This window comes from Candoia aspera, chromosome 1, assembly GCF_035149785.1.
Source record: "Candoia aspera isolate rCanAsp1 chromosome 1, rCanAsp1.hap2, whole genome shotgun sequence".
Taxonomy (NCBI): Eukaryota; Metazoa; Chordata; class Lepidosauria; order Squamata; family Boidae; genus Candoia; species Candoia aspera.
Genome location: NC_086153.1, coordinates 294,525,042 through 294,538,617, shown reverse-complemented (window position 1 = coordinate 294,538,617; position 13,576 = coordinate 294,525,042). Strand labels below are relative to the sequence as shown.

Genomic DNA, 13,576 nt, shown 5'->3' with positions numbered 1-13,576 from the left:
TAAAAAAAAAAAAAAAGAATGCACTTGCTTATCTGGCTGAAAGTTTGAATAATTACATAAACAGTTGTGATCTAACAATTAGACTTGAACTGGGCAGTTATTGTTCCAAATCATATTTAATGTATAGATGTGTGAGCTGTTATCTGCTATTTACGTAATACAGTTCAGTCATATGAATTGTTAGCTTTCATATTTCTATTATCTATTGGATTTTCCTTATAAGATTAAAATAAGGACTTAGAATTAATGGACTGGTTTTGACATGTTGCAATTAAAAAGTGAAGTGGCTGTAGGGTAGCACCCAAGCTCCCAGTGGGCATGTGTAAGTTCTATTTAGAAATCTTGCCCATCAAATTGAAACTGATAGTACATGGAGACTAAAAATTATAGGAAGGTAGAATAATCAAAGCCCTTATGTTCAAGAAGTAATCTTTTGCTTATAGCCAAATACATTCCTCAGAAACAGACATTGATCTGGTTTGGCTAAGTATTTGACATAATGGTCAGAATCTAGCTTAAACGTTGGCAACACTGGAAATATTGTTCATATGTATGTGTTTTTATCAAAGTTATTGCAGTGCTTCTGAACAAGCAGTGGTTAACAGTAGGGGAGGGATGAATCATTACAGCTAGGTATAAACAATGTTCAATGCAATTGCTTCTAAAGATCAGTAAGAGAATATATGTAGCTCAGGAACTGCGGTGTCTGTTGTGCTCTCTGTTGTTACCTAGTTGGGCAATGAAATGTCTGCAAGCAAACAACCAAGCTCAGAGAGCACCAAGGACTCCACTTAGATCAGTCTTTGCCACAATTCCATACAGTATATAGAATTACTATTTCCTTTTATCAATCTACTATTCAAAGGAAATTCACATTAAATAAAAGTCTACAGTATAGGTCAGCTTGGTATCAAATATGACTGGTTTTACTTTATCTAATGAAGGGTCACAGCAGATGGGAGTACCTGGGTGAATTTTGCTCCTCAGAAAATTTAAGCAGGATTGGACCTTGTTAATACTTGAATGGGAGACCACTAGGAAATCCCAGAGTGGTAGGGTAGACGAGAAAGTCAAGAAACATCCTGAAAAAAGGCAATGGCGAACTATTTCCATAGTGTTTCCAAGATGCATTGACCGAATTAGTGCAGTATTTTAAAGCCGCCATGTTCACACTTAATGTTTTTTTAAAATTTTATTGTTCAATGTAAATAGCTTTTTTATTAGTCTGCTTCAGTTCTGTTGGGCTCTAATAAGATAAAAGCCTATTGCTTCATTGTGCAATACTTTGAATAAGGAGACATGCAGAGTTTGTATGTAGATCTCACATCAACTGAATTATGGGCAAATAATTGTATAAGAAAATATTTTATTAACATCTTCACTTGCTAAAATCAATCTATTTTCTTAAAAACAAATGTACAATGACACCATGTCCAGTAAGGTCACATTGGAACATGTGGCATGTCCACTCTTCATACTTCAGTCATAAAAGTGCTGACTGACAGCAGGGGTATCCTGCCTGAGAATGACTGACATTTTGTGCATGTACAGTTTCCAAATGCTTACTAGGATGCCTCATCAGCCAGGTCATGTTGATCAAAATACCTGTTAGGTGGGAGAAAAAAATCCATGAATGACGAAAGGCAGTACTTCCACTACATAGTTTGTCTAAATTTCCATTGAGTTGAACACTGATGTAGTATGAGAATTATACTATTTTAACTACTTCAGGTGCCTTTCAATCTTTTTAATCCAGGATACCCTGAATTTAACTTCTGCATGGAATTACAGAATATGTGACACTTTAAGCTAAGACAGCATGGAGAGACCTTATAAAAGGTTGCAATCATTATGAATGTCATTATGCAATTTTAAGTCCTCTCCTCTTTACAATACACTCATGAAAATAGATCAGACTGTACGATCAATAATGAATGAGAAGACTTGAGAAGGGCAGAGGTGAAATTAGAGAAAGAGAAATTATATGGCTATATACTAGTTGTTGCCAGCGCATATTGTAATATTCTGTAGTATAACCTAGTAACAGTTGATTACTGCCTTTTAAGTCTCCGGAAAGAAACAGAACGTAAAATTGAGTAAAAATTACAAGTTCGTTCTATTGCAGAACAATGCTCATATAAGCAATGATGCAGACTCCTGAGGACAATGGTGGAGAGGTTCAGATTTTATTTTCCTTAAATAGCCAACTTAGTAGTTAAAATCATTTGCCATACCTTCCAACCAAACAAATTAACAAGTTTAGAGCAGACACTTTTTCATCATTCTTGTTCTCCTGCATTAGAAGGAAGAAAAGCATTAATGTGGTTTGTTTGGCCAAATTTCGAGCAATTGTTTTATGTCAACAACTGTTACAAATTTCCAACAAATTATAATGGATTTTGGCAGTAGTCTGTGATGGACAGCACTAGTAAATATATCTAGAAAACACTGAACTATCTCTTTTAGATATTCACTGAATTCATCAAAGACTGTAAACAGTAAAATATGTCAACATTTTGAACATTCAGTATAATAACGGCAACTGCCCTTTTCTCATGTTTTGAATTATCATTCTGAAACATCAAAGAAACAAGATGCACAAAAATGAACATGTTTCAGAGAAATGAAGGCTTCAAACTATTAGCATGATCACAATCTTTCAGTATTCCCCTGCAATATTCAATTAGTTCATCTTACCTCCAGTACCCTCACTTCAGAGCACTGCCTAGCCAGTTGTCGAATTAGAGAGTGAGCCTCTGGTAATAATGGTTTCTCCAGACAAGCTAACAAAGCATAAAGCCATCTGCCCTAGAGAAATTTTAAGAAATTGCAATGAGAATTCGAAGGTAAAATCTTCCCTACATTGTGTCCCTTCATGGCCAAGTCCATGTCAGTTTCCTGGCAGCAGTGCAGAAATGGTTTGCCTTGTCACCTCCTGGGATTTTTTTCTCCTAGTCTTGTCTACAGATTTGGGAATTCCTAGTAGTCCCTGCTTCAAGTAGTAATTAGGTTCAGTCTAGTTATTACAGTTTTTAAATGAGAATTTAGGAAACCACTAAATTTCACTTAAAGTGAAAACAGATTTATTGTTTATCGATGTGTATTTGATCCCATGGTGATAAGACCATAGGTAAATGGGCATAAACCAATATTTCTTACATCAAAATCAATTAATGCAGATACAGTATTTAACAAAGCTTATAAGGGACCACCAATCTTTCCAGGATCTGGGTTTCACTGCACAAGGTCTGTACACATTTAAAAAAAAAATTAAATGATAATTTGGTTTATGAAACTGTGTGAGAATGACAAATTGTTTACAGATTTCACATGAGAACACCGAAATTTCGTATTTGGTGGTTCGAAAGATTTAATGAGAAGGGTTATGGGGAACCATTTCAGTGTGCAGTGGGTGCTGACTTGCTATTCTTTTTATAGAATCTTGTGCACAATGATGTGAACTGTAGGCATTAAACTCCACCTTCAGTGATGTAACAAACAGATTTAAAATTTAGTTTTAATGGTATAACCACCAAGTTAGGTTTTTATACAGCTAGGGCATACACAGAATCTATATAAAAGGAAAGTAGACACTAAGATCTGAAGGCAATTTGAAATACTAAAACAGCAGTACAAAAACATGCATTTTAGAGGGACGTGTCCTTTTTATAGCTCTACTAAATGCAAGGCAAGTACTAATACTGACATTTCCAAATCAAAAGAAATTGTTAAGAAACATAAGCTTAGTTTCTTTTAATTTAATTTCAACGGTGATATGCCTCTTACAACATAAAACTGCAAGTTACCAATTCTGGAGTAAATTCTTTCTCCACAAGCCAGTTTGTCAGGTATTCCAAGACACTGGTCACTGTTGCCTTTTAGGACAGAGAAGCAGCTGTTAAAGTTTTGCACAGTGGTTGCTTCTTTCCTAGTATATTACACAGATTTATAATTAGATGTTTTATACAAATGCTATAAGAATTATTATTAGTCATTATACAAATGACTAATAGTAAAGGTAAAGGTTTCCCTTGACATTAAGTCCAGTCGTGTCCGACTCTAGGGGGCGGTGCTCATCTCTGTTTCAAAGCCGAAGAGCTGGCGTTTGTCCGTAGACACTTCCGTGGTCATGTGGCCGGCATGACTAAACGGAACGCCGTTACCTGCCCGCCGAAGCGGTACCTATTCATCTACTCACATTTGCATGTTTTCGAACTGCTAGGTTGGCAGGAGCTGGGACTAGCAACGGGAGCTCACCCCAACACGCAGATTCGAACCGCCGACCTTCCGATCGGCAGGCTCAGCAGCTCAGCAGTTTAACCCGCAGCGCCACCGCGTCCCACTAATGACTAATAACTAGTACAAAAAAGTAATATTTTACAGTCTAATGAAACAGTTGCTGAAACAGCTTGTCCTAAAAAGAATTTTTTAAAGTATGCAAAAAATATAATGAAAATACATAATATAACCTTTATATATTCAAGCCAATTAAAGATCCACAGAAAAAAGACTACAGAAAAAAAAATACAAAACCGCTCAGAGAGCTCTCAAAGTTCACCGCTTTGACTCCTATTAATGTACTGTTTTGGTTTACCTTTTTTTGTCTCTCTCTCTCTTCTGGTGAACATTATTGGATTCTTTATGTTACAGGCCCTCCTAATCATTTTTTCCCCCTATTGACAGCAAACTGGAAAATAATTTTGTTGCAAGTGAAAGGGATTCATGTAAACTTATGAAAATAACTGTATGCATGCCACTAGCTGCTTCTGAGAAGAGACACTATTAGGATAGGATACTTCCATGACATGAGGCAGGCCTGAGGCCAGAAAATATTGCTTCTCCACCATAGAACCTATGTCATAGAATAGCCTCTTTTTAGCAGTTAGACTGGCCCCCTCACTAAGAATTTTCCAGCAGCTTTTAAAGACACAACTTATCTGGAGAGCCTTTAAGAAATGACTATTTGCCATCTGTAATCAGATATTTATTTACTATTAGCTATTATACTGGTGGCTTGTTTTTATGGTGTAAGGTAAAGGTAAAGGTTTCCCTTGACGTAAAGTCCAGTCGTGTCCGACTCTAGGGGGCGGTGCTTATCTCCGTTTCTAAGCCTTGGAGCCGGCGTTGTCCCTAAGGACCCGTCCGTGGTCATGTGGCCGGCATGACTCACGGAACGCCGTTACCTTCCCGCCGAAGCGGTACCAATTAATCTACTCACATTTGCATGTTTTCGAACTGCTTGGTGTGCAGGAGCTGGGACGAGCAACGGGAGCTCACCCCACCGCGCGGTTTCGAACCGCCGACCTTCCGATCGGCAGCTCAGCGGTATTTTTAATTAAGACTTTATTGTATTTTAATTTGTTGTTGTTAGCTTCCATGAGTTTAGAAAATTCAATGGCATATAAATTAAAACAATCAGTCAACAAATATTTAAACAAATGACAGTATAGCTATAAAGAGTTGGCCATCAGCTATGAGCAAGGCAATTCTATTATTTACTGAACTGTCTGAAATTCCTGATGCCTTGTTAGTTGCAGCCTAGCAGATAAAAAGGTGAAATGGAGAATTCTTTGTATCTCTCCATCTTTTCTGGGCCTTTTAAAAATGCTTTCCTCTCATTAAAAAACAATTTAGATCTAACGTTTTTTAAAATTTATCATTACTTTAAGGCTAAGAGAGAACCTTTAGGGTTCTTCAGTTCCTAAGCAATACATCTCTATTTGGGATTATTCAAGTTCAGGATTTTCTAGCAAGCTATGGAGGCAGGTAGGAAAAAAGGCGAAGTTGGATTCATCCCACCAAGACCGAATGTAAATGGAAACAGAGAATAAAAGTAAACTACCTGATTCATTCTGCTAACAATGCTCAGTAATGGAGGAAAGCCAATCTGAAAGAAAAGATACCAGAATATTTTGGATTTTTAAAAATGGTTGGAAATCTAAACGCTTAAATTAATTTTAGATCTGAAGACTAGCACGTTATTGCCATTTCCTTAGGAAAGACTGTTTAGATACTTCTAACTTTTAGAGCTTTGTTAAAATATAATGTAGTTAAGATCCAGTGATACATGCAACCATCACCATTTGCTTCTTTTGAAGCTGAAGAACTTTCCAAATGCAGTCCCTAATAATTATTTATATAAAAATTGTATCTTGCCTTTCTAATGTATATGCATGACCATGTGCCCGACAATTAAAATCAGTACATAATTAAACTAATTTGAAAGAGAAATACAAAGAATACAGTCTTCAATACAATAATGTTATCCTTTTTTGTAAGTTCTCTATAAGGAACAGACAGAGAAAGCAGATAATGTTTTGATAAGGCTGTACACTGAGTATGGAGTGAATACTTTCCTAAAAAGGAATGCCTTGATCAATTACTGAAAGGTCAAGAGGGTCCCATGCCTATTTGGGTTCCCAGGGTAGTGGGCTGCATAGCTTTAAGTGTAGCCAGTGAGAAGACCTTTTGTCTAACTCCACCAAATATGCCTCTACCATCACTGGGACATATCTGATATTAGTCTCTGAAGATGACTTTTTTGTACTTAATATATAAAATCGATATTCTAGGTATATGCAGGAGCAGAACAGATTCTATGTTGTATTGGACAAAGGTATATTGTAGAAGTTATGGATGATTATCATATGTACAAACTTTAAACATCTGACATGCATACAAACTTTGGATCATAATACAGCTATTTAAAGGTGGTATAATAATTTAGGCCAGATTTAACACTCACCTGTACATAATCAATTCCTGGATTTTCATCAGTGGAGACTTGATCTCTTATCTCTAAATATAACTTTTCACCTAAGCAGAATTTTTTCCAACCTTCTTCATCATCTGATCTGGGCTGAAGAATTAAAAAAATCAGGTTATTTTTCCTATTTAATGAACTGATTTGTTGTGGGTTTTTGTTTTTGCAAAAAAATATTTTCCTCTATTCAAGATTCTCCAGCCTTAATTTTTTTTAATTTAAAACAGTTATTAAGGCAACATAGTGTAACTCAGGAGCAAAATGAAAAAGAAAGATCTTTATTAATGGCCATTAATAGCATATATGTAAATTTATAGTATGCTAAAATATTACATTTTACTCACCATTGTTACATTGCTGTCCAAATGTTGTGCTTTCCAGTGATTCCTGTGCTTGTTTACACTCTGAAAGATAAACTTTTGATCAATTAAAAGGCCCTTCTAATTGACAATGTTTGATTACTTTTATCATATACTTGCAGGTGGCATAGAAATGGCATTCTTCTCACATAACAAATAGCTCTTCTAAGATTATGCTTGCTGAACTATTCATTTGGATTGCTAAACATTCATTTCTGCTTCAGAGTGGCTATTCTCAGCTGTATGTAAATTTATGAAGATTTAATTAATTCCTTAATGTATACAATCAATTAAATTTAAAGCAGATTACAATCCTATTATTAAATTCATTTTATACCACTTCCTATAAAAAAGTATCTCAAAGAGCTTCTCTCCTCAATGCTGTTTAATACCTATATGAAGCCAATGGGAGAGTTCATTTGGCAGCTCAGTGCAATATCATCAATATGCAGATGACAGTCAATTTTATATTGCTATCCAGGCTCAGCTGGAGATGCTATCGAAGTTGTCCTGGTGTCTAGAGGCTTTTGGTGTCTGAATGAGATGAAGCAGGTTGAAGGTAAATCCTAGCACGTTGGAGTTATTTGCCAGTCTCTGTTAGCTCTGGTGCTGTCTCTTGATGAGGTGGCAGGATCCCCTGAGAGAGTAGCTTGTCCTGGATTCAAGGCTCCTGCTGGAGAGGCAGCTGGAAATATGGCCAGGAGGGTCTTTGCCCAGCTGTGGCTGGTGCACCCACCACAGTCTTTCCTGGAGTGGGAGGACCTGGCTACAGTGACTCATGTTGTTATCACCACAAGGTTAGACTTCTGCAATGTGCTCTACATAGTGCTGCCTTTGAAGACTCTCATAGTCTTGCCCCAACAGATTTAGCAGGGAAGGCATGCTCAAGGTCCCTTCTATTAAATAAGTCATTTTGTTGGATCCAGAAGTTGCACCTTCTCTGTTGTAGTACCTGCACTGTGGAGATCCAGATGGCCCCAACCCTGTTAACTTTCTGCACAGCCCTAAAGACCTGGCTGTTTCCCCTGGCATTTGGGCCAGGAGGCTAAGTGAGTTCTGCAGGCTCATGTTTTTACTGTAAATTGGTACTGGGTTTTGGGAGTTTGTTTGCGACCTCGAACATGTATTATTTGGATTGTTATTCTAACTGTTGGTTTTAACTCTGTACACCAGGACCCCCAAACTCTTCAGCTCATCAACCCCTTCATGAAGTTTCAGATAGTTCATCGATCCCCAAGCATTTATTACATGAAAATAATTTAATACTACTTTATCTAATAGTACTACAAATAATAATAATAATAATAATAATAATAATGGATAGTCCCATCAACCCTTGGGGGTTGATACTGACCACTTTGGGGAACCCTGCTGTACGCTATCCAGCGTCACTGCTGTTGTACAAACTGTATAAATAAATAACATTATTTCATTTCAGAGTGTGCCTTATAATTGATATTTAAGCCCTCGAAGTGGAATATTACTACTACTACTAATACTATTAGTACTACTTTATTACATATGCATTTACAGGTAGTCTTCACTTAACAACCATTCATTCAGTGACTGTTTAAAATTATGACGGTGCTGAAAAAAGGGATTTATGACCTCTGCCCGAAATTTTAAAAAAAATATTTTTTTTATCCCGCCTTTATTATTTTTATAAATAACTCAAGGCGGGGAACATACCTAGTACTCCTTCCTCCTATTTTCCCTACAACCCTGTGAGGTGAATTGGGCAGAGAGAGAGTGACTGGCCCAAGGTCACCCAGCCGGCTTTCATGCCTAAGGTGGGACTAGAACTTGTGATCAAAATTCAGGTGCTGGGCAGCCAGCCCACACTTATAGTTGCAGGGGTGATTCAACTCCTCCACCCGCTTATCTCCCCCCCATCTCTGCCCTTTTGGAAGCCCTGCCTCTGCCTTGCAGGGCGGCAAGCAGACCCGGAATGTGTGGTTCTGGGGCTGCAGCCAGCTCCAGCCTCCCAAGCCCACCCACATGAAAATCCAGCCAAGCCCAACCACCACAGCAAGCTCCAGCCACCCCAGCTGCCTCCTCTCCCAGTTCCCCGCACCGACCTTTGACTTTTTCACTCAGCCGCTGCAGAAGAAGCAGAAGTCTTCTCAGCTTACATTATCTTCTCAGAGCCTTTGGAGCTCTGAGAAGATAGCATAAACTTCTCTAAAGGCTCTGAGAAGGTAGTGTAAGCTTTGGGAGACAGCGTTCGGAAGGGAGCCACATGGCGGAAACGTTCGCCGGAGAAGCTGGCTCTGGCAATGAGGCACTTTTGCTTCTTCCGTGGCGGCTGAGTGAAAAAGTCAAAGGTCGGTGCGGGGAACTGGGAGAGGAGGCAGCTGGATGAACGAATGCTGGCTGGGGAGGCTGGAGCTTGCTATGGTGGTTGGGCTTGGCTGGATTTTTGTACGGGTGGGCTTGGGAGGCTGGAGCTTGCTATGGTAGCTACCGTAGCAAGCTCCAGCCTCCCAAGCCCACCCGCTAGATCTTTGCGTGGGTGGGCTAAAGAGGCTGGAGCTGGCTGCAGCCCTAGAGCCGCATGGTTCCAGGTCTGCTTGCCATCCCACAAGGCAGGGGGCAGGGCTTCCAAAAGGGCAGAGATGGGGGGGAGATAGGCGGGTGGGGGGAGCTGAAGGCAGTGTTCGGGACTGGGAGGGACCAAGCCCAGAATGGCTTGGATTGGGGTGGGTTCTCAGGCTAACAGCTGATAAAATTCACTTAATGATGGCAAGGGGAGTTGCCAGGATTGCCATCGCTAAGCAATGTCATCTTGCTTTACAACCACATTGCTTAGTGACGGAAATTCTGGGCTTAATTACTATTGTTAAGTGAAGACTACTTATATATGTAAATTCAGTACAAGACCTAACTTTTCCCATAGTATCAAGTTTGTGAGGTAGATTTGGCTGAGAGACACCCTGTGAGTCCTATGCTTTGGGAATTCTCACTGACAGCAAACAGTTATAGTAGTAAAATGCCATCTTCCTAAAAATGGGAACTATGGCTGCAACGACCAGAATCGGCACCATCATGAGAAACATTCCACATAAAATCACTGAATTTGTATAGTTGTATGCAGTTACCTGGCGAATAGCTGAAAAATGAGCCACTTGTTGCTGTTGCCATTTCAGAGTTGGAGAGTATCCTTCAGGAGCAGGTTGACACCCTGAAAGCTTAAGAAAACACAGGCAATATAATGAGAACATGAAGAATGTCACGTTATTCGTATATGAACGAAGATGGAAAAATACAAGCTACCCACAATGGAGGACTGGACTGTGAAGACGACAGAATTAGCAGAAATGGCAAAATTGTCCTGTTCGATCAGGGACAAAAGAGTAAGTACTTTTCTAAAAGACTGGAAACCCTTCATGGATTTTCTCCCCCCTAGATATTTTATCGTGCCTCTATTACTTTATAAGTAACTCAAGGCAGCGAACGTACATAATACTCCTTCCTCTTCCTCCCACAACAACCCTGTGAGGTGGGTTCGGCTGAGAGTGTGTGACTGGCCCAAAGTCACCCAGCCAGCTTTCATGCCTAAAGTGGGACTAGAACTCACAGACTCCTGGTTTCTATGACTTGATGATTTTTGGATTTGCTGATTGATATATGGGAAGAAGTGAATTATGGGATGTAACCTTGATGGGGGAGAAGTGACAATAAGTATGTTTGTAACTGCTGTAAGGAAGATTGGAAGTCACTTCTTTAAGTATTTCTTTTCTTTTTCTTATTTACTGTACTTTTTAATCTTTTTTCTTTTTCTTAATTCTGTTTACTATATTATTTTCTATGTTTATCCTTTTCCTGTTTAAAAAATTTGTAATAAAAAAATTCAGTAATAATAATAAAAATAATGTCATGTTATTCAATTTAACACAGCCACTTTTTCAAGTTCCATTTTGCAGGACTAGACACCATGCAGATGGATTGTATAAAGTTTTTTATTTTAAAATGGGCAATGTCTTAACTGTATTGTATTGAAGACATCCAATCATGAGAAGAGTCCCTTTATTTCATTATGCTTATAATGATGATTTTAAAAAACCTACTGAAATATTTACAGTCTGCTTCTTTTTCAGTTTCTTGGGGTCGATCTGGGCCACAACAACATCAGGACATTTTGCAGCTTCAATCCTACAAAATAAAAATGTTCAAAATTTCAAATGCTTTTTAATTTCTAATCAAGCCTAATTTAGGATTAATGAACAAATTAAGCCTGGAAAAGTCTTAAAAATTATTCCAGCTTTATCTGACCATCAGTCTGGGTTTGTCAAAATATGAAAAAGTGGGTGGGTTTGTTACATATCTAACGGCTACATTTCATCTGATGGATTACAGTTTGAACAAAACTAGGCTAGACAATGTATTCCTTCATATCATAATGAATTTAGTTTAAATTCATGGCACAATGGAGGAAAGCATCAGGTGCCTTTAATTCCATTTAATCCAGGTCTGCATGCCTTAATTATCATTTGGAGAGGAGGTGAGAACCTCCTCTAAACTAATTTTACTAAACTTAAAAACAAAATGTCAAAACCTAAAGGAATCAGTATGAAAAGGATAGTAGATAGATTCAGAGCCACATTTCATTATTAGCCCACCTTAAGTTCGTGCAGGAAATCCCACCCGCACAAAAACAAACCGCCATACTGCATTATCAGCATCAAGACTATACACAGGAGAACCTCTGAAATAATTTGTCAGGCCCTACCGGAACCGTTCCTCTTTATGGAAGAAACGCTTGTCGCATTTACCCCTAAGCAAGCCGCTAAAGGCGGCGGCAACCATAAATATTAGCGTCCACTTGGTAGCGCCGAAAAAATTAGAGCGCCTTCACACTATCCTCAATCGTTAGCTATCTTTGCGGGCCGCGCGGACTGGATCTGTTTCAACCGCACGGAAGTAAACAGTACGGCCCCTCCGGCCGGCGCCAGTCCTGCGCCGACCCGGTCCAACTTCGCCCATTCACCAAGCGCATCCCCAACCTCAAGCCCGCCCTCCCTCCTCTTTCCACGGCGGGCGCCGCCACCCAAACAGCTCACTTACTGGACCCGCTTTAAGTACTCTTGCGGAGTTCGGGGGGGCACCGTGGGGTCGAAATCTTCCGCGAGGTCGCAGTCCTCTACAGGTAAGAGGCGGGGCATCAACTCCTCCACCGCCGACTCCATCGAGGTGCTCGAAACACGCCGCACTCACCGCGCACTGGCAATGGGCATGCGCAGAAGCATCGGCGCTCCTGGCGGCGCCACGCTTGCGACTGGCGAGTCGAACCCGACCGAGTGCGCACGCGCACGTTCTTCGCACGGCCGAGAGGCTAAATGTGGGAACGGGCTGTTCGCTTTTCTTTTCACTTCATCCCGTTTCAGAACTGAGAACTCGGTGCGGCGTTTTATTTTGTCTCTGGAAGATTTTTTTGCAGTTCTAGATCTAACGGGTTGGATTTATTCAAAGAAGCTTGTGTAAAGGAATTACATTCATACATGCTCGTGTGAAGGGTATTTCCATACAGGAAACTTTACAGCAGTTTCTGAGGCAGAGGGGCACGTTCTGACGTTGTGGACTGGAAGGCAAGGCCCCATGATGCTAAGTGCGACAGCTGCACCATCACGGTAACAGCCAGGAGAAAAGGCTCTGATTTAGGATGCATTGCTCCAGATCGGGGCTGCTTGCCAGCTGTCGCAAGTGGCTTGCCCTTCGAATCCGCATCTGCACAAACTAGCTCCACATACAGTCTTTCACAAAGACGGAGGAAAAATACTAAACGAAGCACTACTTTTTTCAGTAGTCATACTAAAGTGAAATATTCTTAGTACTTCTCCCCCATCTCACTGTGTTACTGGCGGTTACTGTATGCCAAGAGTCCTGCAGAATAAACAATGGCCATCAAATGTTAGGGAGCAAGACTGTGGTTTAAGGAAAAGCAGGAACTACTGGTTGCTGTTTTGGGGTGAGGCATGATACTGAACCTGGGATCTTCCATCCCATAGCAATGCCTGTCAGCACCCTGAAGGCCACTTTCCAACGCATACATAGCATGCTTCTATGAATACCAGTATGAAAGAAACACGTTGAGAAGGCTTGGTTATATAGAGAAAAAGAAAGAGTTGGATAAGAAAACCAATATATGAAGGAAGTGTGAATAGGCTGAGAGGAAAGAGAAGGTTGAGAAAACTGTGTTTGGATAAAGTTGATGAGATCCTCAAAATGAAAGGTGAAGAGTAAAGAACAAGAGGCAGTGTATGAATATTGTGGAAGCAAAGATGGTTTGCAATGATAGAAAGTTATAGAGAGGCACAGTGAATGGTGTTGGTGTAAGCTAGTTTTAGTTATAGTTCCTTTTCATATCTGATACCTTTCATTCTCTGGCTTACTATTTCTTTTTGTGTTTTGCATAACATTGCTTACTCTAAAAGAGAATGGTGTGAGTGGCACGGAT

The 13,576-nt window shown here is 39.7% G+C and overlaps 1 protein-coding gene across 1 annotated transcript; it reads right to left on the bottom strand.

Moving 5' to 3' along the window:
• Positions 1–882: 882 nt before the first annotated feature.
• On the bottom strand, positions 883–12,350 carry GEMIN2 (gem nuclear organelle associated protein 2). Its single transcript, XM_063290069.1, has 10 exons — positions 12,187–12,350; positions 11,190–11,274; positions 10,221–10,310; positions 7,108–7,167; positions 6,746–6,859; positions 5,843–5,887; positions 3,807–3,875; positions 2,698–2,808; positions 2,235–2,293; positions 883–1,605 (listed from the first exon to the last, which is right to left on the bottom strand). The coding sequence occupies exons 1-10, from the start codon at positions 12,306–12,308 to the stop codon at positions 1,566–1,568; spliced, it is 795 nt and encodes a 264-aa protein (XP_063146139.1). The 5' UTR covers positions 12,309–12,350; the 3' UTR covers positions 883–1,565.
• Between the last annotated feature and the right edge of the window lie 1,226 nt (positions 12,351–13,576).